This window comes from Felis catus, chromosome E3 (assembly GCF_018350175.1).
Source record: "Felis catus isolate Fca126 chromosome E3, F.catus_Fca126_mat1.0, whole genome shotgun sequence".
NCBI lineage: Eukaryota > Metazoa > Chordata > Mammalia > Carnivora > Felidae > Felis > Felis catus.
In genome coordinates this window covers 18,829,198-18,856,277 of record NC_058383.1, presented here as the reverse complement: position 1 = coordinate 18,856,277, position 27,080 = coordinate 18,829,198, and the positions used below count along the sequence as shown (strand labels likewise).

Genomic DNA, 27,080 nt, shown 5'->3' with positions numbered 1-27,080 from the left:
CGGATATTGCTTGTGGGGGTGTCGGCTGGCCCCCTCCCCCAAAGGGGAATTTGGCAACATCTATCAGAATCACACATGCTTGTTCACTTTGACCAAATGACTCCGCTTCTAGGGATTCGTTATACAGAGATACTCCCACATATGCTAAATGACTTATGTATAAGACTGTTCAGTGCAACTTTTTTTTTTTTTTGGTAAATTATTGGAAACAATCTAAAATGTCCATTTCTGGAGGGGCACCGGGTGGCTCAGTCACTTAAGCATCCGACTTCAGCTCAGGTCATGATCTCCTGGTTTGTGAGTTCGAGCCCCACATCGGGCTCTGTACGGACAGCTCAGAGCCTGGAGCCTGCTTCGGTTTCTGGGTCTCCCTCTCTCCCTGCTCTGTCTCTCTGTCTCTCTCTCTCTCAAAAGTGAATAAACGTTTTAAAAAATGTGTTAAATAATGTTTTGACAAATAAAATTCATACGGACTCTCACGGGACCCCGAATAGCCAAAATCATCTTGAAAAAGAACAGCAAAGTTCAAAGATTCACACTTCCCGATTTCAAAACTTATTACAAGGCTACATTAATCAAAACAGTGTGGTGCTGGCATAAAGACAGACATATAGGGGCGCCTGGGTGGCTCAGTCGGTTAAGCATCCGACTTTGGCTCTGGTCGTGATCTCGAGGTTCGTGAGTTCGAGCCCCACGTCTCTGCTGACCGCTCAGAGCGTGGAGCCTGCTTCCGATTCTGTCTCCCTCTCTCTCTGCCCCTCCCCCACTCACACTCTGTCTCTCTCAAAAATAAATAAAATTAAAACAAATAAACATTAAAAAAAGACCTAAAGCTATAAAAATCCTAGGCAGAGGGAAACAAACATGAGACAAGCTTCATGACATCGGATTTAGCAATGATTTCTTGGATATGATGCAAATGGCTTAGCAACAAAAGCACAAACAAATACATGGGACTACATCAAACTTAAAAGCTTCTGTGCATCAGGGCACCTGGGTGGCTCAGTAGGTTGAGTGTCTGACTTCGGCTCAGGTCGCGATCTCACAGTTCTTGGGTTCGAGCCCCGCATCAGGTTCTGTGCCGACAGCTCAGAGCCTGGAGCCTGCTCTGGATTCTGTGTCTCCCTCTCTCTCTCTCTCTCTGCCCCTCCTTCACTCACTGTGTCTCTCTCTCTCTCAAAAAGGAATAAACATTAAAAAAAAAAAAAGCTTCTGTGCATCGGGGAGCCTGGGTGGCTCAGTCGGTTAAGCATCTGACTCTTGGTTTCAGCTCAGGTCATGATCTCACAGTTCTTGAACTCGAGCCCTGCATCAGGCTCTGCGCTGACATTGCAGAACCTGCTTGGGATTCTCTCTCACTCAGTCTCTGTCCCTCCCTCACTCGTCCTGTCTCTCAAAATATAAATAAATAACAAATAAACAAATGAAACCTTCTGTGCATCAAAGGACAAAATCAAAGCAGTGAAAAGGCAACACACAAAATGGGAGAAAATATTTGCAGATCATACATCTGAAAAGGCGTTAATATCCCGAATATATAAAGAGCTCCCACAATTCAACAACAAAAAAACAACTAGATTTTTTTAAATGGGCGAAGAATTTGAACAGACATTTCTCCAAAGACAATATACACATGGCCAACGTGCACATGAAAAGACGCTCAACATCACTAATAATGAGGGAAATGCAAATTAAAACCACAATAAGCTATCCCCTTATCGACACGAAGATGACTGCTCTAAAAAAAAAATAGCAAATAACAAGCGTTGACAAGGATGCAGAGGAATTGGAACCCTTCCGCCCTGCCGGTAGGAATGTAAAATCGTGCAGCTGTTATGGAAAATAGCATGCAGGTTTAAAAAAAAATTTTTTTTAAATGATCCAGCAATTCCACTTTGGGCATACACCCGGAAGAACGGAAACAGAATCTCAAAGAGACATTTGCACATTCGTGTTCATATCAGCATTATGTTCCCAATAGCCGAGACGGAGAAGCGGGCTTCGAGTCCACGAAAGTATGGACGGATGAAGAAAACGTGGTGTGTATATATATATATTCAACGGGATATTATGCAGCCTTAACAAGTTAGGAAATCATGTCTCGTGCCACCACACGGATGAGCCTTGGGGACACGCTAAGCTTTCTGTCACAAAAAGACAAATAGCATATGATTCCCATGATACGAGGCACGTCAAGTATTCAAATGCATAAAAACAGAAAGTAGAACGGTGTTTGCCAGGGGCTGGGGGGAGGGGGGCCCGGGGAGGTGCCGTTTAATGGGTACAGAGCTGGAGTTTTGCAAGAAGAAAACGTTCTGGAGATCTGTTGCCCAGCGATGGGAATGAATACACTTCACGCTATTCGACTGTACCCTGAGAAATGATTGGATGGTGAATTTTGTGTCGTGTCTGTGTGTGTGTGTGAGTGTGTGTGTGTGTGTGTTTACCACAATAAAAAAAAAAAATTAAACACTGCGGTGGGCCGCCAGTTTGCAATCTCTCCTTTAGACAGTGCTTCCCCGGGGGCCGGGCAGGTATCCTTTGCTGGGACTGCAAGAACCGTGGGGAGCTCATCACGGGGGCGGGGGGGGGGGGTTGGGATGCTGACATGCTCGGCTCGAGCTGTCTCTTACTTGCTTCACTCAACACTTCCCAGGCGCCGACCGCACGCCAAGCTCCAGGCCCCGGAGTGACAGAGATGAGTGGGGAGCTCGCAGCCTAGAGGGAACAGATGACAGACACTGAATGCGTGAAAGGATCAGCGCTCACGATACCAATTCCATGGGGTTACAGGATACAGGGTGACGGGAAGGGTGCGAGATTACATGGGGCAGACCGGAAGGAAGGGCTCTGAGAAGGGGAACTTCATCTGAGATCCCAGCGTCAGAAGATCCGGGGCCTGTGAGGACGAGAGAGCTCCAGGAGGAGGGAGAGTGGTGCAAAGGCCTGGAGACAGGGGCCTGCGTGGCTGGCTCACAGCGGGGCGAGAGCAGGAAGGCCTGACTCAGGAGCCGGCCGGGGAGGATGGCTGGCGTGCCACCAGCAGCCCCGTGTGCACGCAACAGATAAAACCCAGTCTTTTATCAGCATAAACTTGTTTTGTGAGTTCACATGTGTCACTCTCTTTCAGGCTGCAAAAAACGCATCAGGACGCGAAACGGTATCGTCCTAGAGAAAGCCTGGGTCGACAGAGGTCCTCAAAGTCTCGTATTTGTCTCCACACACCCACTGGCTGCTGGATCTCTGAATTAGCCCCCTGACGTGATTTAAAAGCCACTGATCTGCTTGGGCGCCATCACCCCCACTCGGCAGAGGGGTGTACTGAGGCCCAGAGCGGGGAAGGAGCTCCAAGCAAGCGCAGGGCTGAGCAGAAGTCAGGCCTGGAGGAGAGGGGCTCCTGGTTCCGGGGTCAGGGGTCTGGAGGCCCTTACTTACTATGTGTGGCTTGGCTCACATAGGGCCAAGCCCTATGTGAGCCTAAAAGGGGGCTAAAAGTGAGCCTAAAGTGAGCCTAAAAGTGAGCCTAAAGGGGGGGGCTCACTTCCTTTACGGGGAGGACCTCCTCCCCCCCTCTTGGACATGAGGCCCGGGACGGGGGAGGACAGCTGGGGCTCAAGCCAATGGCTTGCTGCCTGGGCTGGGTGTGTCTGGACACGGCGGGCACCTGCTCGGCAGGACCGTCCCCTCACTTCCTGCTGGTCTTTTGAGCCTGCTTCGGCCCTCTCTCCCATGATCCTCTGGGCCTGGCCCCCTATCTGCGGAGTCTCTGAATCAGACAGCCCCAGATACTTTCTACGGCTTGCTCCCAGGATCTCTGAAGGCCTGGACGGTCTCTGGGGCTCTGGTGGCCCTTTGATCATCCCTACAGCCCGTGCGGTGGCCGCTAGGGTCCCAGATCCGCCGCTGACTGGCCACGTGGTTTGGGCAGGCGGTTGAGAGCTCTGCCTGGCTGGGAGGGACGTCGGCAGAGCCAGGAAAGCGTTCTCGGTCCCTCTGGGGTTCCTAAGACTCGATTCCGAATCCACATGTAGGACTCTTACCACATCCATAAACTGCCCAAACCAAGTCTCTTGTTACTTTTCTTTAAAATGATTTCCTTTTTACAAGGAAAGTCATTTCAAAGGCAACTACGTGTCGCAGTCCCACAGAGCCTTTCTCTGTAACCAGAATCAAAATTGAGAAGAAAATGCCTTTCTCTCCCCGGGATTTAAGGTGGGGGGGGGTTGGTTAACGCTGCCTCTGTTTCAAATGGGCGCATATACGGCACCCCCAGACTTGGGCCTAATTCAGAGTCCTGTCCCGTGGAGGGTTCCCAGCTGCGTGATCTTGGGCAGGCCATTCAACTTCTCTGTGCCTCAGTTTCCCCACCTGGAAAATAATAACAGTACCCACCTCGCAGGGGTGTTGTGAGGGTTCAAGCAGGGAGTATAGACAAGACGTGTGGCAGAGAAAGTGCCACCAAGCAGGTGTTGAACGCGGAAGCCCACTGTGGTACAGAGGGGATGACGAATGAGGTGCAGGGAGGGGAAAAGACGGGCTCAGGAGCACCTGGGAGCCACGCTCCCCTCAGCCCCTCTCAGTCCCAATCAGCCTCACCCCCTGACTCCCCTGCACATGCCCTCGCTTCTGTCCCTCATCCCCAATCTCCCTGAGCCCCTGCTCTGGCCAGGCTGTTCGATTAACTTCTCGATTAACTTCTCTTCTCGCTCACACCAACCCCACGAGGGAGGCTGTTCATCGGGCCCACTCTGCAGAAGGGGAAGCCAAGGCCCGGGGAGGGGACATAATTCCTCTGCCTGTCTCTGCGTGCACCAGGGTAGGAGGAAGACGCAGGGGATTCTGGGCTCCCCCACCCCCATCCAGCCCCAGCGCCCCCCCCCCCACGCATTATCTCTAGGCGGCAGCAGCTGAGCCTCCCAGTATCTCTCTGATCCCCCAAATTTCCGGTTCCCCAAAGACAACTCAGGATGTGGGGAGGGAGGGGCAGGGAGAGGAGGAGGGAGACAGAGAACAAGAGAGAGATCACAGAGAGAGACAGAGAACCACAGAGAGATGAGAGACAGACGGAGGCACAGAGAGGAAAGAGAGAGACTATCGGAGACAGAGAGCTGCACAGAGACAGAGAGACGGATGAGAGATAGAGATTCCAAGACAGAGGAGAAACAGATTGAGGCAGACAGAGGTGGAGAGAGAGAGAAAGGGGAGGAGTGCCCCAAAGACACAGAGCCAAAGGAGGCAAGAGAGGAGCCCCAGAGCTGAGGCAAAACTGAAAGCGGCAAGCGGGAGAGGGAGGCGATCAGGGTTGGGGTGTGAGGCACGGGGTGTTGGGGAGCATCCGGAAACAGAAAGAAATTGGCGAGTGTGGGAGCCAGATGGGAGAAGGTGAGGAAAGCTCAGGGGCCCGCCCGCGCAGGTGCAGGGGGGAGGGGAAGGGGGGCCCCCCCGCCGGGCCCAGGCAAGAGGGGCCCTGGGGGAAGGAGACCAGAGGCCTCCCCTTCCCCATCTTTCTCAGAGCCCCCACGACGCCACAGATGCCCCAAGCGTCCACCCGCTGGGCTTACGAAGCCCTGTGTCCTTGAGAAGAAGGACTGTGCTCAGGCCCAGCCCTGGAGTCCCCGCCGCCCCAGGAGATGCCCAGCCGGGGGCGGGGCCGGCGGGGGGGGGGGTTCAGAGTGGCCCACCCCGCTCGGGGCCAGAGGTGGACAGAGGCCCGAAGAGGGACCTGGTGGGCACAGAGGAGGCACTCGGGAACAGGGGTTGCCTGGGCACTCAGGGAGGGAGCGCCAGCGCCCTGCTGGGTCTGGCCACGGTGCCCTCTCCGAGCCTCAGTTTCCCCGTTTGTACACAGGTGGCAATAAAAACTTACTCGGGGTCACAGTAAGGACCAAACGTACGTGGAGTGCATGGCAGGGCACGACACACGTAAGTGGCTGACAGTGGGCTCGTTGAAGGTCGAAGCGCCACAGCATCCTGTCTCGATGAGTCAGGGCCCTTTCATTTGCAAACGACAGAAGTCCAGCTGGAGCTGAGCCAAGTGAGGGAGGGTGTTAGTAACTCCAGTAACTGAACACTTCATGGGTGGATCCAGTTCCAGGCCCAGACGGATCCAGGACCTCAACCCACATTCCCAAGAAGCTTTCTCCTCGACCTGTGGCACCACTCACCTTCGTGCTGCCTTCTCTCTCGTGGGTGCCCTTCCCCTGGTGGCCTCTGGTCACTCCAGGCTCCTCTGTCCTCTGTTGACTAGCCCCAGAAGAGAGAGAGAGCCTTAGTCCCTCGAGTTGGAGCAAAAGTCCCTGTGCAGAGCCTAATTCCACTCTCTGTGGAATGGCTCTTTTCGTTTGCCTCTGTGTTTTCTCCTCTTGTGCTAACGTTTAACCAGTTCGTCGCCTCCCTTCCCCCACCCAGAGCAGGCTGCGCTTCCATAAATAAGTTTGGAATTTGCTGTGTGACCTTAAGCACATCCTTAACCTCTCTGAACCTTTTTCCTTTTCTTTTTCTTTTTTTCCTTTTTTTTAATGTTTATTTTTAAGAGAGAGAGAGAGAGAGAGAGAGAGAGAGAGAGTGGGGGAGGGGCAGAGAGAGAGGGAGACACAGAATCGGAAGCGGGCTCCAGGCTCTGAGCTGTCAGCACAGGGCCCGACGCGGGGCTCAAACTCACGAGCTCTGAGATCATGGCCTGAGCCCAAGTCGGACGCTTAACTGACTGGGCCACCCAGGCGTCCCCACTTTTTTCCTTTTCTACAAGAGGGGCCTTAGACACTAGGCGTGTTGTGAAACTCACTGAAAGAATGAGTGTGGCACACACACAATAAATGTGGAACAAATTCATCTCAACAGCCGTCCCCCCTTCTACCAGCAATGGCCCCCAATCTTGGGTGCCTTCTCATTTCCAGAACCTCAGAATTGCGGGTGGAGTATACACCACAGGCCTAAGTTGGTTGGCACGGGATACCTTCCTGGCCAGCGACTGGCTCCGGAAGTCATGTGTCCCAAGCCAGGGCAGTCAGCGGGAGTGTTGGGCTTTTGCTGGAGATGCTCGGACCTCTGGCCCCCCCACCCAGGCATGTGTGGAAACACACGGTGTCTGTGTCCCGAGCCGCTAGACCTGTCACATGACCACACAAGGAGACGAAAGCTACGGGCCACACAGAAAGAAGAGCTGAGGAGAAAGAAGTTGGCGATAATATTTAGGCCTCTGACCCCAGCCACACGGGATCCCCTCCCTTTTCTTCCGGGGATACCTTTTGGGGCTACGGATCCCGGAGTAAGAAGGCTTTGAAAAGTGAGATCCATGGGGCGCCTGGGCGGCTCAGTTGGTTAAACATCCGACTTTGGCTCAGGTCACAATCTCGCAGTTCAGGAGTTCGAGCCCCGTGTCGTCACTGTGCTGACAGCTCAGAGCCTGGAGCCTGCTTCTGATTCTGTGTTTCTCTCTCTCGGCCCCTCCCCTGCTTGTGCTCGGTCTCTCAAAAATAAATAAATATTAAAAAATTGTTTTTAAAAGGAAGCAATCAATGGCTTCAGGACCACTGATCTGGGTGCTTAGGTGGGCCATCAGAATCCAAATTTCTTTTTATTTTTTATTTTTTTTTAAATGCATATTTATTTTTGAGAGAGAGAAAGACAGAGTGCAAGTTGGGGAGGGGCAGAGAGAGAGAGGGAGACACGAATCCGAAGGAGGCTCCAGGCTCCGAGCTGTCAGCACAGAGCCCAATGCAGGGCTCAAACTCACGAGCAGTAAGATCATGACCTGAGCCGAAGTCAGATGCTTAACCCATCGAGCCACCCAGGCGCCCCAAGAACTCAACTTTTCTATTTCTATTTCTATTTGGTCCACACTGCTTTCCTCTGTGGTGCCTTCATTCACCGGCATGCTCTCTCCAAGCAGAAGCCTGCAAACGTTGCAAGCCTGCATCCCCCCAGCGGCCCCCTCAATGGATAAACAGCTTCCCTTTGCCAGGAGTTCCAACCAAAAGTCTCAGGGAGGTGTCTCATTGGCCCGAATTGGGTCACGTGTTCCGGTATCAACCAATGACTGAGGCCAGGAGGTGGGCCATAATGATTGGCCCATCCTGGGTCACAGTCACATCCAAGCTTGGCCCCCACCTGAGTCCTGTAAACATTTCCAATGCAAATCTGGTGGTGGCTTTGGAAGAACAGCATGCGGGGAAGGTGAAAACAAAAGATGTCCTCTATAGATGTTAAGAGGTGGTCTGCGAATTGCTAATAACTTTTTTTTCTCCCTGAAGTCAAATAAGTTCAGGAAGCACCAGGTTTGGTAAAGAGAAACAAAGATACTTATCACAGGATGTCTCCTGAGCCATGAACTTATTAACGCGCATTTTGTCTCTGCAACGGAGCGTGAGACAACTTTTCCCAGGCTCTCCCGACCACAGAATTCTTTCCTGAGAAGCTGCTCCCAGGACTCATGGGCCACATGGTGCATTTGGGGGAAAACAACACCGAACACCACGAAGAGCCCAAGGTCCCGTGGCAGTCACCGTCAATGCCTTGTACGAGAAAAAAAAAAAATATTTCTGCTCCCAGCTTCCATCCGCAGGGATTCTTTCTACCGGCCACCCCAGTGGGCAAAGATACCCCAGTCCCAGCCCCATAGATCTCATTGCATTGACTCTGTCCTGGCTGGCTCGTCGACCGGTGGAAGCAAAGCCATGTAATCTCGCTGGTCCAAGAGGCAAAAATGGGAAGCTGCTTAGTTAGTGCTTCAGGGAATGCCCCTACCCCCAACCCACCAAGGCAAGGACCGGAGTCACCTTGGACGTCCCCATGCCTCCCAGCACAACCTGTCACCACGCCCCTTGCTTCGGCCTCCCAAACATCTCATTCCACCACCCCTCTCCATTGCCCCTGCCACTTCTTCGGCTAGCCCACCACCACTTCTCATGCAACAGCCTCCCCACCGCCCCCCCCCACCACCTCAGGGCCTTTGCACATGCTGCTGCTAAGGCCTGGAACTCACCCGCCTTGGCATAGACCGACCAGCAATTCTCAGCCCGTTTACTGCCTCTTAAAGCTGCCCTATCCTCCCGCCCCCACTTATTCCCTCCTTGGGCCTCGGTCTCTCTTATTACGAAATCGCTTAGATATGCAAACACTTAAGAGAATCCTGTCCCAAACACTTGTGTACCCAACTCCGCTTAAGAATAAGACGTTACAGGGGCGCCTGGGTGGCGCAGTCGGTTAAGCACCTGACTTCAGCCAGGTCACGATCTCGCGGTCCGTGAGTTCGAGCCCCGCGTCGGGCTCTGGGCTGCTGGCTCAGAGCCTGGAGCCTGTTTCCGATTCTGTGTCTCCCTCTCTCTCTGCCCCATCCCCCGTTCATGCTCTGTCTCTCTCTGTCCCAAAAATAAATAAACGTTGAAAAAAAAATCTAAAAAAAAAAAGAATAAGACATTACACTTATCACTGAGGCCTTCCCGAATGCCTCCCCGACCCTTCCCCGCGCTCGGCCGCACGGTTGCCTCTCTCCTGAACTTGGTGTTCCTCGTCGCTTTGCCCATTTTTGCACACGCTGTGTATCCCTGAACCATATATTTCGGTTTTCATGTTTCCAACTTTCTATATACAAATAAAAGAACTTGTTTTCTGGTTCTCACTCCATATTCTCTTGGTGATATTTATCTGTGCTGACTGGTGTTGCCCCGATGCACTCACTTTCACCTGCTGGGAAGCGTCCGTGCTGTGACTGGGCTACAAGCCCTGTCCATTCTCCTGGTCACGGCCCCTACCGTTGCCAGCTGTTGGCCATTGCAAGGCTGCCCCGAGCCCCAGGTGCCCGCCCCCTGAGCCCGTGTGCCAGCTGCTCTGGGTTTATACCCGAGAGTTTGCTAGATAAAGGGACACACCATCTTCAGCCTTACTGATGTTGCTAGATCGTTCTCCAGGGTGCTTGCACCAGCATACCTTTGTGATAAACTTTCTGTTCCTTGGCCCAGGCACAAAGGTGCCTCTTCTCGTCTATTTCCTCCAGAATAAACTCTCCCTGTTGACATCCAGCCTGTCCAACGCTCTCTCTAAGCCTCCCTCCCCCATTTCTCCAATCGGGCCCCTTGTAGAGCAGCCGACACTTTGCACAACACCCAGAGCAAGGACATTGGCAGCAGTGACTCCAGAGGCCAACAGCCCCAGATCGAATCCCAGACCTGTCACTTTGGCTGTGTGCCTTTGGGCAAATCGCTTCTCCTCTCTGGGCCTGCTTCCTCACCTGCGAATGGGGATACCCACAGGAACTGACCACAGGGGAACGGCAGCGATCGAATGAGGGAAGCATGGAAACACGGCGCATGCTTGAAGGGAAGCTGTCACCATTGCCTTTGGAGCCAACAAAGGACGCCAACAACTGTGTGCATCGCTCGGGGCTACTTTGGCGTGTGCAACAGAAATCCCAAGTCAAGCCGGGTGAAGACAACGGGTAATTTATTGGCCCATGTAACTGGGAAGTCTGAGGGGGGTGTCTCGCTTCAGATGTGACTGGACCCAGAGATTCCGACACCCTGTCCACCTCGAGGCCATTCTCTCCTCCACGTGGACTTCGTTCCTGGGCAGGCTCGCCAAGTAGCGCCAGGAATATATTCTTCCAGTTTACCAACTGCCATGGAGCAAAAAGAGCTTCTCCTTCCGGTCACTTCCGGCCCAAGTCCCAGGGCTGGTCCTCGGTGGCCCAGATTACGTCACGTGCCCAGACCAGAGCCAATCACAATGACCAGGGCGTCCACCAGAAGGTGCTCGAAGTCTGGTTCTCGGAAGAGCGCTATCAGAAGCGTCTGGTAGTTTCTCTGAAACGCAGACTCTCGGGCCCCATCCCAGACCTACTCATTCGGAATCTGCATTTCAGCAAGACCTCCCGGTGAGTCATCTGCACACCCGAGTCCGAAAAGGCTGCATCGCACATTACCTTTCAGTTGCTTGGGGTCAAGTCCACCCCCTTGCTCTAAAGATGGAGAAAATGAGGGCCGGCAGGAAGCAGTCTTGCTCTCGAAGGTCACTCTGCACCCAAGGTTCCCCATGCCCTGCCCTCCCATCATCCCAGCCATCGTCTGCCGTGGGTCCGGTGGACTATCGCGTTGGGGGAGATGCATCGAAGCCTCGAAGCCCAGGAGGCCCAGTCTGGGTCGGACTTGCCTCACGCCGAAGCGCCGTGCCCCAGGCACCATTTGGTCACTCCCAACGGCTGGTGAGGACCCTCAGGAGCACGGCGGCCCAGGGAGAATGGAGACCCCCAGACACACATACACACACACACACACACACACACACACACACACACACGTGCGTGCACACAGACAGCTCCCACATGGGCGCCCAGGCAAGCCCACCCTCACTCGGACTCCCCCCCACGGGCCCCCCAAAGGCAAGAGCGCTACAGACCACACCAGCCTTTATTCTACCGCCGAATAGGGCCGGGGCCAGGGTAGCTCATTCTCAGGCTGCGTCAGAAGGTGCAGAGTGTTGGGGGCACACAGACTGGACCCCAAAGTGACAATAAGTTAGGGGGGAGATTCTCAGGCTGTTCTCAGGCTGCAGTCAGGGTGGGGTGCCTAGGAGGGTCCCCCAGAGCCACTGCCAGCTGCCCAGCTCGGCACTCCCGAGCAAGGCTGGTTCGAGGACAGGCATGGCCTCGCGCTGAAACAACAGGACAGGGAGAGGGAGGGGTTGCAATGTCAGGAGGTCAGTGGGGGTCCGAGGGGTCCCCGAAGGAGTCGGAGGATAGGGCTGAGGGGCCGCGGAAGGGTGGGCAGGGCCGCTCACCGGACCCTCAGTTAAGCCCCTGCAGATTCTCATAATCTGGAGCTCCCTCTTCCTCGTCGTCATTCTGGGAGCTCAGGATGGCTGGAAGGGGAAAGAGATCAGTCTTAAGCTCACAGAGCGTCCCTCCTGCCCCGGGCACATTACCTTTCACGTTACCCCAAGCTCCTGCCACCCCCCATCCCAGCACACACCAGGCTCGGTCCTAGCCACGGGTGGCAGCTCCTGGGACACATTCACGTACTCCCGGCTCCCATCTGTGGGGACAGATCAGAAGGGGGGACGGCCACGTGGAGGGTGAGAGAACAGGACACTCAGAAAGAGGGCCACAGCCGGTGAGGGTGGGGGAGGGAAGGGGGACCCTAGGGGGCACCGGCCACTCACCCAGAGACACGTCTGCACTCTCCTCGCTCTCGGGGACGTTCACGTAATCCTCCCCCGACTCCACTGCAGGAGAAGCAGGGCCCCCGGCACTGTCACCCAGAGCCCCGAGCACAGACCCCAGAGGCCGCCCCGCAGCCAGCCCCAGAGGGTCCCACAGAGGCCCCGGCGATGGAGAGAAGTAGGGCAACGTGCCCAGAGCGGATGAGAGGGAGTGGAAGTGTGGGGGAGAACAGACAGCATGTCGGCCAGGCTGGGGGCAGGGGCAGAGAGCAGCTCGGAGCCGTGGTGCTGGGTGGCACGTGTGAGACAACGCTTGTGGGGTGCCGAGTCTGAGGTGCTGTCGCCCCACCGGCCCCGTCGGCCAGGCCTGCCCTGACCCCCGCTCCCATCCTGGTGTCTTCCAGCACCTGGAGCCATCGGTGCCATCTTGTCCTACTTAAAGTAGGCTCCCCACCAAGTACGGAGCCCAACGTGGGACCTGAACTCACGACCCCGAGATCAAGACCCGAGACGGGATCAAGAGTCGGACGCCTAAGTGACTGAGCCACCCGGGTGTCTCCCACCTATCTTGTCCCTCCACGCAGACTTGTTTCTCCATGAGGCCGTGGACGAGGCAGGCTTTGGAGCCAGAGAGCCCAGGTGCAAACCCAGCTCCCACACTGACAGTCGTGTAACCTCACACAAGCTACCTAGCCTCTCTGGGCCTCGGTGTTCTCATCTGTAGAATAGGGTGAGGGGCGGCACCCACCTCCCAGGAGCGCCGTGAGAACTAAAGCCGAGAATATCTGAACGGGGCCGCCAAGCGTCTATGAGATACGTGGTCCCTCCTGTCGTACAGTCAGGACAACCAAGGTGCAGGAAGGGAAGAGATGGGCTCAAGAGCACCTGGGGATCCTGAGGTTTAATGAGTTAATACACGAAATGCTCTCAGAAAGGCACGTAGTAGGTCCCTGACAAGCTGAGTTCCTTTATCATGACACTACCTCGTGAGCTGTTTTATCAGAGGCACCCAGTAAACACGGCGAGTAAGTGAGGGATGGATGAATAAATGAGTTCAGGGGAGGTGGGGAGTTGGGAATCGAGCTCGCTCACGAAGTCAGGGTGTAGAAGGAATGGCCCGGAACAGGTACGGAAAGTGAGGAGAGCGACAGAAAATGGAAGATCACCAAACATGGAAGGAAGCCTCTAACAGGCAACATGAGACGAACACGAAGGGAGAAAAGCAGCTCAAAGGAAACCAAAATGATGCCGGAAGCAGAAGAAAACTTCCAAAAAACCCTCAAAGAAGACAATCTATAATCAATATCTTTAGAAATGTACAAGATGGTATTGTCTCTGTGAAACAAGAACAGAAGGCTATGAAAAAGGAACACCAGAGGCCAAGAAAAGAGCTTTGAGATAAGAGACAAAAGAACAGAGTCTCAAAGAATAGTGAAGTTGGAGAAATCTCACAGACGATAAAAGGGAAAGACAAAGAAATAGAAAAGAGGATAGAAAAAGTAAGGAAACCAGCAGATCAGAGTGGAAGTCCGCCCTGAGGGACAGGTGTTCTAGAAAGAGAGGAGAGAGAATGCAGAGGGGCAGCAAGCATCAATGAAATAACAGGAGAGGGAAGAGCAGACGGGCCGCAACGCAGAGTGTCAGAAATGGCCAACTCACTGGAGAAGGCGCTGTCTCGGAGGCCGGGGTTGCTGGGCGCGGGAGCCGGTGGGACAGCAGTGCCTGTTGCTGGCGTGCTGTCAGGAAGCACCTCCCTGAGGACAAGTCAAGGGGCAGGTGAGTAAGGACCCCCAGCTGGAGCTCCCACCCCCCCACCCGGCCACTCACAAGTAGCCCTCGTTGGGATAATCCTCCTCCTCATCTTCATCGTCGTCCTCACAGGCGGGCTCTGAGGTAACGACACAGCGATCAGCAGGGCCCAGCCCAGGCCCCAGCCTCCCTGCAACCAGGGCACCTGGGGCCCCAGACGCACCCTCGTTCTCGTAGCTCGCCACACTGTTGGCTTCAGAGAGAGAGCAAGAGGGAGGCTGAATCAGCTCACACGGGGTCTATCCTCTGCCCAGCCCCAGCCCCCTGAGCCCTGCTCCACACTTACCACCATCTGAGTCCTGCCGGGAAGATGGCATGCGGTGGGAGCCCCCGGGGGGCTGTGGGGACCTCCTGGGAGTCAAAGGTCAGAAGTCATGCTGAGATGGGGCACTGGACCAAGAGGGGTTGCAACAGGGAAAGAGATCCCCAATCCTCAGAGGCGAGGGGGTAAAAAGGGGGATTTGGAGGGGAGGATGCTACTCACGGGATGGGAAGCAGGTCCGGCTGGCTCAAGGGTGGGTAGGAGGTAACAGGAGGATAGGAGGTGGCTGGTGTCCAGGTGGCGAGTGTGGCTGAGGACACGAGACCAAGCTCAGGGAACGACTCCAGACATTTTGCCCCCACACTCATCGAGGCCTCAAAGGGCAGGCGAATTCTGTGAACCCCCTGGGCCCTGCACCGGCCCGAGGACACCCATCTCCCTTCCTATCCCCGGCTCAGATCAAAGCCATGTGGGCAGCCACCGTGGGGGGGAACCTGAACAGAGGCACGCTTTCTCTCACACGCCAGGGGACCCCCTCCCCTACACCCGAGGAAGAGGACCCTCCATGTACTCACGAGGGCGTTTGATCACGATGCTACTTGGGGCCAAGCTGGCAGGAGAGACACAGATAGGTAAGGGGCAGGAGAGACCCCAGCTCCCATCCCAGTCCCCTCCCCTCCCCTCCCCGGGGCCACACAGGGCACCGAGGGAGCCACGTAGGGTCGACGGGCAACTCACCTGTCAGAGGCCGTATTGTCATAGGAGCCTGGGGAAGAGAAGCCAGTAAGGCAGGAAGCGGGGTGAAGAGGGGAGAGGCTGGGAGTACGGGGCTCAGGTCTCGCGTGCAAGCAGAGCTCAGGACAGTCGGGATGGAGTGAGAGGTAGAGGAGGGCCGAGCCCCCACTCACCTGGCAGCTCTCGGCACCGCACGCACAGCACCACAGCCAGCAGCGGCAGCAGCAGGAGGCCCAGCACGTAGGGGATCAGGACGACCGCCTCCATCTGCGGGAGAGAGCTTGCACCAGGCCCGGCTGCCCGCCGCTCACCCCCTCAAGGGCCGAGCCGCGGAGGGGTGAGGGCCAGGCCAGCAGGGATGCGGGAGCCGGGTGGGCACAGCCTGGAAGCCCGACGGGGGGGTGGGGGTGGGGGGCAAGTGCGCCCTCCTTGGGGACTCAATGGCCCCTTCCCCTTTCTGGGCTGAGTGGGGGGAGGCGGGTCAGCGCCGACCATGCAAGACCCCTGCTCCCTGCGCAGTCCGGCCAGGGTCCGGGCTGGAGTCTGGGGCACCCGTCACCCGGCGGCGCGGCCCCTGTGCGCCCCAGCCCTACCTGCCGCTCGGCTAGGCGCCTGCTTCTCCTCAGCGCCTGCCCGCCTATGGCAGGAAGCTGTGGTGAGCCCGGGCGAGGGCAGGAAATCATCGGGCTCAGCCAGCTGCACCCGCCCCCTTCCCACCCCCACCCAGCCAGTGGGGAGGGGGAGGCGGAGGCCCGCGGGGCCACCCGCAGGCCCTCGAGAGGGGTCTGCTGGCCCCCAGGACGCAGAGCGAGCCCTACCAGGGGAAGAAGGGCAAGACGCGGACAGGCCGGCCCACAGCCACGGCCTCCACAGCCGTGGCTCAAGGAGGCAGCCAGGAGGGAGGCCCTGCCCCTGGGAGCTGAGGGGCACAGGGCAGTGCCCACCCCACCTCACCCTGGCCGGCCTGCCAAGAGGGGCGGGCTCTAGGGGAACCACGGTTCTGACTCACGGTCATACTGAGCTCGCTCACCCCACACTGCTGTTCGCCAGGCCCCGGAGAGCAGGGATTTGCCTAAGGTCCCCACAGAGGTGACCCTCTAGCCCCGGGAGTCCTGGGGTCTGCCAGCCAGAGATACTACCGCCCAGAGAGACTCGAGCAGGCACTTGGGGTCTGACTACAAATTTTATTCAGTTACAAATAGCACCAAGCCCCTGGGGCTGCTCCAGGAGAGAGGAAGGCCCCTCCCGGACCCACCGCCCCCCTGCCCCGACCGACCGCTGCCTGTGTAGTGTATGGGAGCTGGAACGCGGCCCGAGGCCGTTCCTAGAAGCTGGGCCAGTCCAAGGGTTCGGGCCCGGGCACCTTCTGGGGCGGGCCCAGGGCCAGCTGGGATAGGGATGCGCGCTGGCGAGCGACGGCCCCTCAGATGAGCACGCTGGACACGGGGACGCGAGTGGAGCGGCCTCGCCGGGGTACCACGATCCGGTCATCTGTGGGCCCTGCCTCACGCAGCAGACCTGCCAAGGGAGGGGTCAGAGCCAGGGCTGGATGGACGGAAAGACACAAAGCCAGGGAGGGGACAGACGGGCGGTGGGAAGTGGACACGGGGCGGCAGAGCCACCAGCGCTGCGGGCACAGTGGAGCGTCAGCTCGTTGGACAGCCGGACCCAAAGCAGGATGGGGGAAGAACCGTGGGCTGAGAGAAGCCAGGGACACAGGTCCGGGCAGATGGACGGACGGACAAGCACGGGGTATCATGAAGTTGGGCAAGGAGTCAGGGATGGACAAAGGGAAGGCCCCCACTGACCCTGCACTTGCAGCTGAGCCTGCCGGCGGTCACCCTCAATGAAAATGGCAGTGCCCAGGAAGGCTGCCCCGCCCAGAGCCCCGACGAAGGCGCAGAGCATGAGGGAGAACTGCAGGGCTCGGAACTCGGACAAGAAGGAGGGGGGCCAGCTCCGGCGGAGGCGGTCGGAGATCTGCAGGGAGACGAGAAAGGAGAGCCAGGAGAACGAGTCACGGACAGGGAGCCCCCGGACTGCGGAAGAACAAAGGAGTCGGGAGCTGGCAAAGAAGGGTGGTCTGGAGAACCAGGGACAGCCCCGTGGCCTCGCTGCGGAATCTTCCAAAACGAAGTCCTGCCCGCCTGGCTGAGGCTCCGAGGTGAGGGGCGCCGGGCGCAGAGCACACGAACACCCAACTGGGTCAGACCTTGTAAGTCAGCTCAAGCTGAGGCCAACGGCTGTCAGCCAGTGCCAGGAACGCAGGGTCCCCCGATCCCCACCCCGGGTCCAGCCAAGGGGCGGTGCTCACCAGGCCAACGAGGTAGGGGCTCCCAGCATCGCCCAGCAGGTGGGACAGCACGATCTGGAAGGCCTCGGCAGTGGACCGTCGCGTGGGGATCACCACATACTGGGGAGAAGGGGGGTGGGAGGCAGAGGGCAAGGACAGGGCCGAGGCTCAGTCTAGGCTGAGGTCAAAGGTGAACCCCAGCCCGGAGGCGTGAGTGGGGTGAATGCCCAGACTCCAGGCCCATCTGGGGCTGACTCTGAATTCAGTCTGGGGCTGGGTTTTGAAGAAGGGGTGAAGGCCACAATTAAGGCAAGTGAGGCCTCCGCCCCCCACTCCTTGCTCCCAACAGCCTCTGGGCTAACCCTGCAGTGGCCCGCCTACTCACCAACAGAATGTCAGCCACGACGGCCCAGTTCATGGACAGCAGCGTCTCTCCAATAAAGATGAAAATCTGGGGGGGGGGAGGTTGGAAGCGGGGAGATGGAGGAGGGTGGGGGGGTTGGTCTCGTCGCAACAAGAGCAAACACACGACCCTGGACCAGGCCCGCGTATTAACTCATTCAACTTAATCCTCGCGACACCCCTGTGAGACAAAGCTCTTATTCCCATTTCACAGATGCTAAGACTGAGCACAGAGAGGTTAACTCACTTGCCTAATGTCGCACAGCTGGGAAGAGCCAGAGTTGAGGTCCAAAAGCAGGCCTTCTGGTTCAAGTGGTCTCTGAACCACTATGCTGATGAACCCCAGTCCTGCCCCGGCAGAGGCACCGTCCCACCGTCCCACCACCCCAGACCCACAACACCCCTCTTGACACCTGCTGGCTACTCACATAGGTGGCCACGATGCTACCACGAGCACAGGCAAGGGACAGGAAGAGGAAGGGCGCGGAGCCCAAGAGGCCAGCAGCACAGACCAGTGGGTCAGCCCGGGGGTTGGAACGGCGGAGGCGGCGGCTGATCTCCACGCCCAGGCCCACACCCAGGACCCCGGTCAGGCAGGTGATGAGCCCAAAGATGAGGCTGGGGGCAGGGGGAGGGACATGGGAGCCAGTCCCTCTGCCTGCAAAGCCCCCTCGCCTCGCCCCCACCGCCTGGAGAAGATGCTCCATCCCAGCCGCCCTGACCCCAGGTCTATCCAGGTACTCTATGGTTCACGGAGCTCTGAGAGGAAGGCATTATCCTACCATCGGTTTCCTCCGCCAGGAAAACTGAGACTGGGAGAAGAAGTAGCCTGACCCTGAATCAATGACTCTCTCCGCTCCATCCCCTGCCACCTGCAGGCCACCCCTAGCCTAGCCCCCATCTGGGTACCTGTCAGAGGAAGAGCAGGAGTCTCCAGGAAGGCAGGGTGGGGTCTCCCCCAAGACCACACGGGAACGCAGCAAGAATGCAGGAGCCCAAAGAGCCAGGGAGCCCGTGACGAAGGCCACAGCAGTGAAGCCAAGGGAAGAGAGGATGAAACTAGGACTGAAGACAGGTGGGAAGAAGGAACTCAGACTCCACTGAGGTGCCAGGGTAGGGGACTTCTACTCTCTCTCCCCGGCTTACTTTTAAAGTAAGTTTAGGAGACGGGTGTGGAAGCTGTCTTGGCGCCCAGGATCTGGGCCTGTAATTCAAGCATCTGCCACAAGGGGGCAGTGGTGACCTGGCTTTGGGGGAGGGCCAGCTGGCGGAAAACAAAGACCATGCTCCTGTAAATCTCAGAACAGATACGGAGGCCTCCCTGGGGGGGGGGGGGGGGGGGCTCAGATGTTGGGTTAGAATGGAACTAAACTCACTTCCTTGCCAGAGCCCTCAGATCTGCCCACCACGAGGTGGGGTTCAGGGGTGGTGAGTCTGAGTGGCGTTCCACAGCTCCCCGTGGCGGCTCCCGGACTACCAGGAACAGCAGCAGAACAGCCACCACTCCTAGACCTGGCGTCACCTGGGGAAAGAGTGGGCTTCAGGACAGGCACAGACAGGCAGGGACACCTCCACACCCCTGGGATGGGAGAAAGTGAGGGTGTGTGAAGGCAACTCGAGCCCCAAGACCTCAAACACCCAGTAAGCCACGTGCTCAAGGAAGCTGAACGTGCGTTTGGAGGGCAGAGCAACTGCCACTAGGGGCCCCCTGCTTCTGCAAGCCTAACTGCTCCCTCTTTGGTAACAGCACCCCAGTTTCCTTTTGGGAAACTACTCCCCCCACTTCTCTCAGTCCATGTGGTTCAAACAGGGCAGGGCTTATAACCCAGACTTGGCCGACAAGAGTGGTGTGAACCTCCCTGGCCTCGGTGATTGTTTAGTGGCAGGCACATGACCCGTGCTCATCTAATCAGACACCATCCAGGACTTAGTGCTCAAGGATCCAGGGTGGCGAGGTTTCTAAATGGGAAGATAAATGCGTGGAGCTTTCACTTGCTTGAGAATGAAATTAACACAGAGGAAAAGGAGCACTGAGAAAAAGGATGATCAAACTCCTAGGACGGAGTGGGAGTCCTGGATCCAGCTTTACCTGACGCTCACCCTGGGGCTTTCCACTATGAGAGCCAATAGAGTCCCATCCGGGAGCTTACAGTTTTACAGTGAGCTGCTACCACCCACAACCAAGAGTTCTGTCTGCACATGGCTTCCCACAGGCTTGGCAGAGTGAGCGCTGCCTTAAAAGGCGGGGGGGGGGGGTGGTTAGGGTTAGGAGATGTCTGAAGGTAGGAAAGGGAGAAGCAGTGACAACGTCGCTGACCTTCCCCCAGGCTGTGTCCAAACTCACCCGCAGAGCCCAGTGCCAGTCCCCGGCCATATCTTTCACTTTGGAGCCTGCAATGTAACCCAGACCACTGGGGAAAGGGGATGGGAGAGGAGAGGGGATAGCCGGTCAGCCGTGCCCCCACGCCAGGCCCTCCTGCCTCCCGTGCTCCCCCCCCCAGGCCCCAGGCCCACGCACCTGCCCACCGGGATGGCAAAGTAGAACACACTAAGCATCCGACTCCGCTGGTCTGCCACGAAGAGGTCGGCGATGAGGGTGGGCGCGATGGTGGAGTAACTGGCCTCCCCGACCCCCACCAGGCCCCGGGTCAGGAGGAGGAGCCAGAATTGCTGGGGAACGAAACATGGGGGAGGTGGCACCCCGCCTTCACCAGCCGGCTCGGGAGAGGGGGCGGGGATGGTGGGCGAGGCCTGAGCTGGACAGACCTGAGCTTGAATCCTGGCTCCACTACGTACTAGCTGTGACTTTGGGAAAGCAACTTAACCTCTCTGAGCCTCAGTTTCCTCATCTGAAAAGGGGGAAAACAATAACTCGCTCACACAGCTATCACCAGGACGGGACGATACAAGTTTTATTCAATATCTCGTGCCCCGACAGGTGTAGAACAACTCTTAATTTCTACCATCCAAGACACTCCAATCGTGAATAATGATCTGAGGCGGAAGTTTATCCGTCTATCAAAGACACCTGAAGGTAAGGACAGGGCATGATCACCCAAGGAGAGTATGCAGTACCCGGGGCTGAGGACAGAGTTCCAGGGGCAGAGAGTAAGAACAGACAGAAGGGATTTCAAAGGAGCAAAGAAGTAACAGCCAAGGAGGCGGGAAGAAAACCACAAGAGTGGCATCACAGAAGTTAGGGGAGAGTTTCCGGAAGGAGGAAGTGAGTCAATAGAGCCAGAGGCTCCCAGGAGATCTAGCAAGAGCAGGATTAGGAAGCAGGAGCTACATTTAGCAACCAAAAGGTTTCTGTCACTTTGGCAATGGAGTGCTGGGGGTAGGTTGGCCGGCAGTGTTCCGGGGTGAGTGGGAGGAGAGGAAGTGCAAGCAAAGTGAGAGCCTCTCCCTGTCTGCTCCTTCACCCAGGATGGAGCTCGGTCAAGGGACCTTGTGGGCAGTCTGACTCAGAAGAGGAAGACAGAGGACAGACAGTCCAGGTAAGGTCTTTCCCATGGTATAGAAGCGGGAGTGTTTAAGTGTGGAGTGTAAGCAGTCAATGGTTAGGGGGAAAGGGGATGGCAGAAGAATGTTCTAGAAGAAAGGGGAAGTAGATGGGGTGGGCAGATTAACTCAGGCAAGCAGGGAGGAGAAGACGGCATGGACCAAGGAAACTGCGTAAGTTCCCCAGGCCCAGTCTGCAACGACCCCAAAGAATGGCAGCAAAGACTGATGGGTGGGGGGTGGGGGTGGGGGTGGGGCAGAAACAGGAGCCAGCATGGGGCCTCACCTCTCTGGGGATGAAGGACGACCCCAGTGTCACCAGGGACCAGAAGGCAATGCCCCCGCACATGAGATACTTCCGATTGTACCTGTCACCCAGGTAGCCAAACACAGGTGCCAACACCATGTAACTGGAAATGAACACTGAGGAGAAGCAGAGAGTCACAGCCCAGCCCCGGTACCCCTTCCCCACCCCGACCCCAGCTCAGGGAGAGCAAGGGGGCTCAGGAATAACTCCCAACCCTGAAACTATCAGTGCTTCCTGCCAGAGAAGCCCAGGCCCCTCTTTGGCATCTTTCAAACCTTCCACTGGAGAACGGATGGCCCAGCTGACTCCCATCCAGCCAAGAGCAAAATCCACTCTCCACACCACGGCCCACGATCCGATCTAACCCCTCCCTCCCTCTCCAACCTCATGCTCATCCACCGTCCCTTCTCTGCATCCCAATGGCCCAACTGCCAAGCTCAACGCCGTCTTAGGACCTTTGGCACCCACTGTCCTCTCTACTGGGAACGTTTCTCCACTCGCCTGAGCTTCACAGAACCTTTAGGCTCCAGCTCAGACATCTTCCCAACCCCCACATATCCAATCTCTCTTGATCACAGTCACTCTGTTTTCTCTTACAAAATAAGCCTACAGAAAATGACCTCGTTATCAGCTTAGGTTTTTCAGGACGGTGGCCCGCTCATTCCCAGTAGAATGTCAGCTCCGTGAAGACAAGGACCTTGCCTATAATGACCACTCCTGTGTTTCCACCGTGGAACACACGGCGTTGCATAAAAAAGGTGCTCATTAACACGTGTTGAACGAAAAAGCGAATGGAGCGGACAAAGACTTGCTTCTTCTCTAACTCGACACTTTAAAGCTTTGCAGACCTTGGCCTATGATCCTGTTCTCATTCCTCTGGACTTTGCCTTAAATACTTCTCAGTCCTTACTGGCCTGGAGTGGAGCAAAGAACCCTTCGAGGTCTTGTTTCAAACTCCTCCTCTCCTCTCATTTGTGTGACTCTGGGCAAGGCCGAATTCTCTAAGCCTCAGTTTCCCTATAAAAACATAGCGACTACTACCTGCTTCTTCTATAAAATAATACCACCACCTGTTCTTTGACTGATGGGAGGATTAGGAGACAATGGGTCTAAAAGGTCTCGGGCAAGTTCTGTGTATGCTATCAGCCTCTTCCTCCAGGGCCTGGCACAGAGTCAGCGCTCAGAAGTGTTTGAGAAACGAAGGAAGGGGAAAAGGAAGGAAAGGAGGATCTGGCCTTGGCTTTGCCTCTCCCACAACGTTCTGAGCAAGTAAAACTCAACACTCCCCATTCCAGACACCGCCTTCCATCCCTATCTTTCGGTGCCTACCATCCTCCGGACACGGCACCATGCACTTTACAGCATTAATCATCGCATCTGATTCTCACATTAGCCCTCTGAGGTGTTCTGGGTTGCTACTCTTTCCTTCTCACCAAGGAAAAGTAAGGCTTAGAGAGGTTGAGGGCCTTGCCTACCATCACCCTAAGTGGAAAGCTGAGATTTAAACCCAGGTCTGTCTCAACCATTACACTAAACTGCCTTTTAAAATGTGGTGTTCTGGGGCGCCTGGGTGGCTTGGTCGGTTAAGCGTCCGACTTCGGCTCAGGTCATGATCTCATGGTCCGTGAGTTCGAGCCCCACGTCGGGCTCTGTGCTGACCGCTCAGAGCCTGCAGCCTGTTTCGGATTCTGTGTCTCCCTCTCTCTCTGCCCCTCCCCTGTTCATGCTCTGTCTCTCTCTGTCTCAAAAATAAATACACGTTAAAAAATTTTTTTGTTTAAATAAAATAAAATGTGGTGTTCTAACTGAACAAGGCAACCCACAGAGAAATAACGACCATCTCCTCCTCTAAGTCTGGCTTCTCTACCTCTATTAAGGCCTCAGGCATGCCGGCATGTAACCCCATTTGGAGCAGAAAAGGAAGAAAAGCTGCCATGTGCCCAGGAGGGGCCTCCACTCACCGGTCTGGATGAGGCCGGAGCTGCTGTCTCCGATGTCGAAGAACTGCTCAATGTCTGGAAGGACGCCTGCGAAGAAGGCTCGAGATGGGCTCGACGAGGCAGCCCCACCTTCGGGACCCCCTTCCCTTCCCCCAGTCTGACTTCCTCCCAGAAGTCAGTACCAGCCACGGTGAAGCGGTCCATGTAGTTGAGGAGGTTGATGTAGCACAGCACCGCCACTATGAGAGCCGAATGGCCCGGAGACAAGCCGGTGATATGCTGCAGCCCCTCTCGGTCCGGGACCTCGGGATCCTCGGACTTCGAGTTCCCCATGGACCCCGGTAACCCCGGGGTGCCGGGCACCGGCCCGTCGTCCGTGTCATCCGCCTGGCTGAGGAAGGGCGCGGTGTCGGACCCAGACATGGTCCCGGGGGGCCTCGCCCGCCCGCGCTCCGGTCCCACCGACGATCCCACCTGCGAGGGGAGGAGGCTGGAGAAAAGAGGATGGAGGGAACCCAGGCGAGGGAGGGGCGCCCAGAGACCGGCAGGCGCTTGCCCGAAAGCACAAAGCGCGGCTGGGATGGAAGCCAGGCCCTGCCTGTCATGCCTCCCCGTTCCGGCAGACGCAGCGCGCGGAGAGGACGAGTGGAAAGCGAGTGACGTCGGGGACGGGAGCAGGCTGAGGAGGGCCCGGACCCCTCCCCGCGCCCCTCTCCCCTCCCCCGCCCAGGCTGAAGCCACCCCTCACCCCTGTTAGGAGCCCACTGCAATCGCTGTCGCTCAGCCCCGCCGCTGCACCACGGCCGCCGCCATGTTGTCCCGGAGCCGGTCATGTGACGCTGGAGCCGGGGGGCCAACTCCACCTCCCGCGAGCCCTGGACACGTGACCGCCGCCGGACTACAGAAGCCCGGCAGTAGACCTTGCTCGCCTCTCCAGCTTCTCCGCCTGCTCCCCCGTCACGTGACTGCCGGCCGGTCGCCGGGGTAACCGGGGACGGCCCCAGACCCGCGCCGCACCGGGTGCGTTCCCCCAGGGAGTCGCAGCGAACCGCTGAAGTCGCCCAACCCTCGGAATCTCGGCTTCCTTATCTGCAGCTCCCACCGGGCACACTTCTTATCAAACGAGATGAAACGAGATCATGGAATCTTAAAATGTTCTGGAAGTAGCTTATCTCTAGAAATCCCAACGATCAGTTCCCAGCCTCGGCAATTAGTCCGGTTGGAGCTTCATACATGCTCAGGAAGTGTGGAAGGAATGTTGAAAGTTAAACACCGCCCCCTCCACTCCCCCCTCCCCCCCCCCCCCCGCCACCCGCCCCATCCCCGGCCCTATCTTTTGAATTCCCCACGCCAGCTGTCTGTAAACTCCTGAGCTTCCTTGGTAGACACTGAAAGAAGCATCCCAGACCCTAATCGCCCGTCTTCATCTGTTTTTTTTCACCTTCAACCAAGACTGAAGCCCTTGCGCCCTCTGGTGGTCTCATCTGGGATTCTCCTAGCTGCTGGACTGGACTCAAAGACCAGAGCCCTGGCACCGAAGGGTAGCTTGGCATGGTTCTTCAGTGCCCCCAGCCTCAGTCTCCAAGTTACAGTAATAAATGTACACTCGATGTAACATTAACATAGTTCCATGCAAATGTAGCTTCAAGACCTGTCTTCCAAGCTGACCTCTAAGCTCTTGTGAAATTCTAGAGTCTCATGGGCAGAGCATGGGGTCCCCAAGAGGTCTTATCAGAAACCATTTGACCAAAACCAGCAGAAGACAGTAAATCATAAAGATTAGAGCAGAAATCAATGCTACAGAAACCAAAAAACCCCAGTACAGATCAATGAAACCAGAAGCCGGTTCTTTGAAAGAATTAACAAAATTGATAAACCACTAGCCACTTTGATCAAAAAGAAAAAGGAAAGGACCCAAATAAATAAAATCAAGAAGGAGAGAGGAGAGATCACAACCAACACAGCAGAAATAAGAACAAGAATAAAAGAATATTATGAGCACACCAGTAAAATGGGCAATCTGGAAGAACTGAAAAAATTCCTAGAAACATATAAACTATCAAAACTGAAACAGGAAGAAATAGAAAATTTGAGCAGATCCATAACAGTAAAGAAATCAAATTAGCCATCAAAAATCTCCCAAAAAACAAGAGTCCAGCACCAGATGGCTTTCCGGGAGAATTCTACCAAACATTTAAAGAAGAGTTAACACCTATTCTCTTGAAACTGTTCCAACAAACAGAAATGGAAGGAAAACTTCCAAACTGTTCCCATGAAGCCAACATTACCTGGATTCTAAAACCAGACAGAGACCCCACTACAGAGGAGAACTATAGACCAATTTCCCTGATGAACATGGAAGCAAAAATCCTCAACAGGATATTAGCCAACCGGATCCAACAATACATTTAAAAAAATTATTCACCACGACCAAGTGGGATTTATGCCTGGGATGCAGGGCTGGTTCAATATCTGCAAAACAATCAATGTGATGCATCACATCAATAAAAGAAAGGACAAGAACCACATGACCCTCTCAATAGATGCAGAGAAAGCATTTGACAAAATATAGCATCCCTTCTTGATTAAAAAAAAAACCCTCAAGAAAGTAGGGATAGAAGGATCATACCTTGAGATCTAAAAGCCACATGTGAAAGACACAACACTAATATCATCCTCAATGCGGAAAAACTGAGAGCTTTCCCCCTAAGGTCAGGAACAAGACAGAGATGTCCACTCTCACCACTGTTATTCAACACAGTATTGGAAGTCTGAGCCTCTGCAATCAGACAAGACAAAGAAATAAAAGACATCCCAAGGTCCCAAAACTGGGACCTCAGTCTTTGTAGACGACATGATACTCTATATGGAAAACCCAAAACATTCCACCAAAAAACTGCTAGACCTGATCCTTCAATTCAGCAAAGTTGCAGGATATAAAATTAATGCACAGAAATCGGTTGCATTCCTATACACCAACAATGAAGCAACAGAAAGAGAAATCAAGGAATCAATCCCATTTACAATTGCACCAAAAAGCATACCTAGGAATAAACCTAACCAAGCAGGTAAAAATCTATACACTGAAAACTATAGAAAGCTTATGAAAGACATTGAAGAAGACACCAAAAAATGGAAAAATATTCCAAGCTCCTGGAAAGGAGGAAAAAATATTGTTAAAATGTTGATACTACCCAAAGCAATCTACATATTCAATGCAATCCCTATCAAAATAACACCAGCATTCTTCACAGAGCTAGAACAAACAATCCTAAAATTTGTATGGAACCAGAAAAGACCCCAAATAGCCAAAGCAATATTGAAAAAGAAAACCAAAGCAGGAGGCATCACAATCCCGGACTTCAAGCTGTATTACAAAGCTGTAATTATCAAGACACTATGGTACCGGCATAAAAACAGCCACTCAGATCAATGGCACAGAATAGAGAACCCAGAAATGGACGCACAAATGCATGGCCAACTAATCTTTGAAAAAGCAGGAAAGAATAGCCAATGGAATAAAGACAGTCTTTTCCTCAAGTGGTGCTGGGAAAACTGGACAGCGACATGCAGAAGAATGAGCCTGGACCACTTTCTTACACCATACATAAAAATAAACTCAACATGGATGAAAGACCTCAATGTAAAACGAAAAGCCATCAAAATCCTTGAGGAGAA

At 55.4% G+C, this 27,080-nt stretch overlaps 2 protein-coding genes across 7 annotated transcripts; both read right to left on the bottom strand.

Annotated features, from left to right (window-relative positions):
• Positions 1-10,423: 10,423 nt before the first annotated feature.
• On the bottom strand, positions 10,424-15,975 carry LAT (linker for activation of T cells). Of its 2 annotated transcripts, XM_045047646.1 has the most exons (13): positions 15,553-15,975; positions 15,133-15,226; positions 14,963-14,990; positions 14,800-14,834; positions 14,447-14,534; positions 14,249-14,313; positions 14,126-14,155; positions 13,981-14,041; positions 13,813-13,907; positions 12,154-12,216; positions 11,964-12,026; positions 11,773-11,853; positions 10,424-11,646 (listed from the first exon to the last, which is right to left on the bottom strand). In XM_045047646.1, exons 1-12 carry the CDS (start codon positions 15,640-15,642, stop codon positions 11,780-11,782), a joined length of 786 nt encoding a protein of 261 aa, XP_044903581.1. In that variant the 5' UTR covers positions 15,643-15,975; the 3' UTR covers positions 10,424-11,646; positions 11,773-11,779. The 2 variants fall into 2 exon arrangements, with proteins under 2 accessions (XP_044903581.1, XP_006942273.2); XM_006942211.4 differs by having other exon boundaries at positions 13,981-14,155.
• Positions 15,976-16,123: 148 nt separating this feature from the next.
• On the bottom strand, positions 16,124-24,340 carry SPNS1 (sphingolipid transporter 1 (putative)). 5 transcript variants are annotated; one of them, XM_045047644.1, is made up of 13 exons: positions 24,151-24,310; positions 23,585-23,875; positions 23,424-23,489; positions 21,442-21,578; positions 20,173-20,324; positions 19,999-20,065; positions 19,031-19,176; positions 18,564-18,719; positions 18,083-18,272; positions 17,638-17,703; positions 17,274-17,372; positions 16,768-16,939; positions 16,124-16,477 (listed from the first exon to the last, which is right to left on the bottom strand). In XM_045047644.1, the coding sequence occupies exons 1-13, from the start codon at positions 24,233-24,235 to the stop codon at positions 16,383-16,385; spliced, it is 1,722 nt and encodes a 573-aa protein (XP_044903579.1). In that variant the 5' UTR covers positions 24,236-24,310; the 3' UTR covers positions 16,124-16,382. The 5 variants fall into 5 exon arrangements, with proteins under 5 accessions (XP_044903579.1, XP_011288863.2, XP_011288862.2 ...); XM_011290561.4 differs by having other exon boundaries at positions 23,585-23,789; positions 24,151-24,294; XM_011290560.4 differs by having other exon boundaries at positions 23,585-23,793; positions 24,151-24,293.
• Between the last annotated feature and the right edge of the window lie 2,740 nt (positions 24,341-27,080).

Excerpts from the sequence above, each read along its gene's own strand:
- LAT (XM_006942211.4), bottom strand. The coding sequence starts at position 15,642 with ATGATTTCCTGCCCTCGCCCGGGCTCACCACAGCTTCCTGCCATAGGC. Across the intron at positions 14,535-14,799 it reads CATCGTGATCAAACGCCCTC|CCACACTCGCCACCTGGACA; the intron begins GTGAGTACATGG and ends TCGTGTCCTCAG. Across the intron at positions 12,027-12,153 it reads GAGTGCAGACGTGTCTCTGG|ATGGGAGCCGGGAGTACGTG; the intron begins GTGAGTGGCCGG and ends CTGTCCCCACAG.
- SPNS1 (XM_045047644.1), bottom strand. The coding sequence starts at position 24,235 with ATGACCGGCTCCGGGACAACATGGCGGCGGCCGTGGTGCAGCGGCGGG. Across the intron at positions 16,940-17,273 it reads GCCCCTACCTCGTTGGCCTG|ATCTCCGACCGCCTCCGCCG; the intron begins GTGAGCACCGCC and ends GTCTCCCTGCAG. Across the intron at positions 16,478-16,767 it reads GGCTCAGCTGCAAGTGCAGG|GTCTGCTGCGTGAGGCAGGG; the intron begins GTCAGTGGGGGC and ends CTCCCTTGGCAG.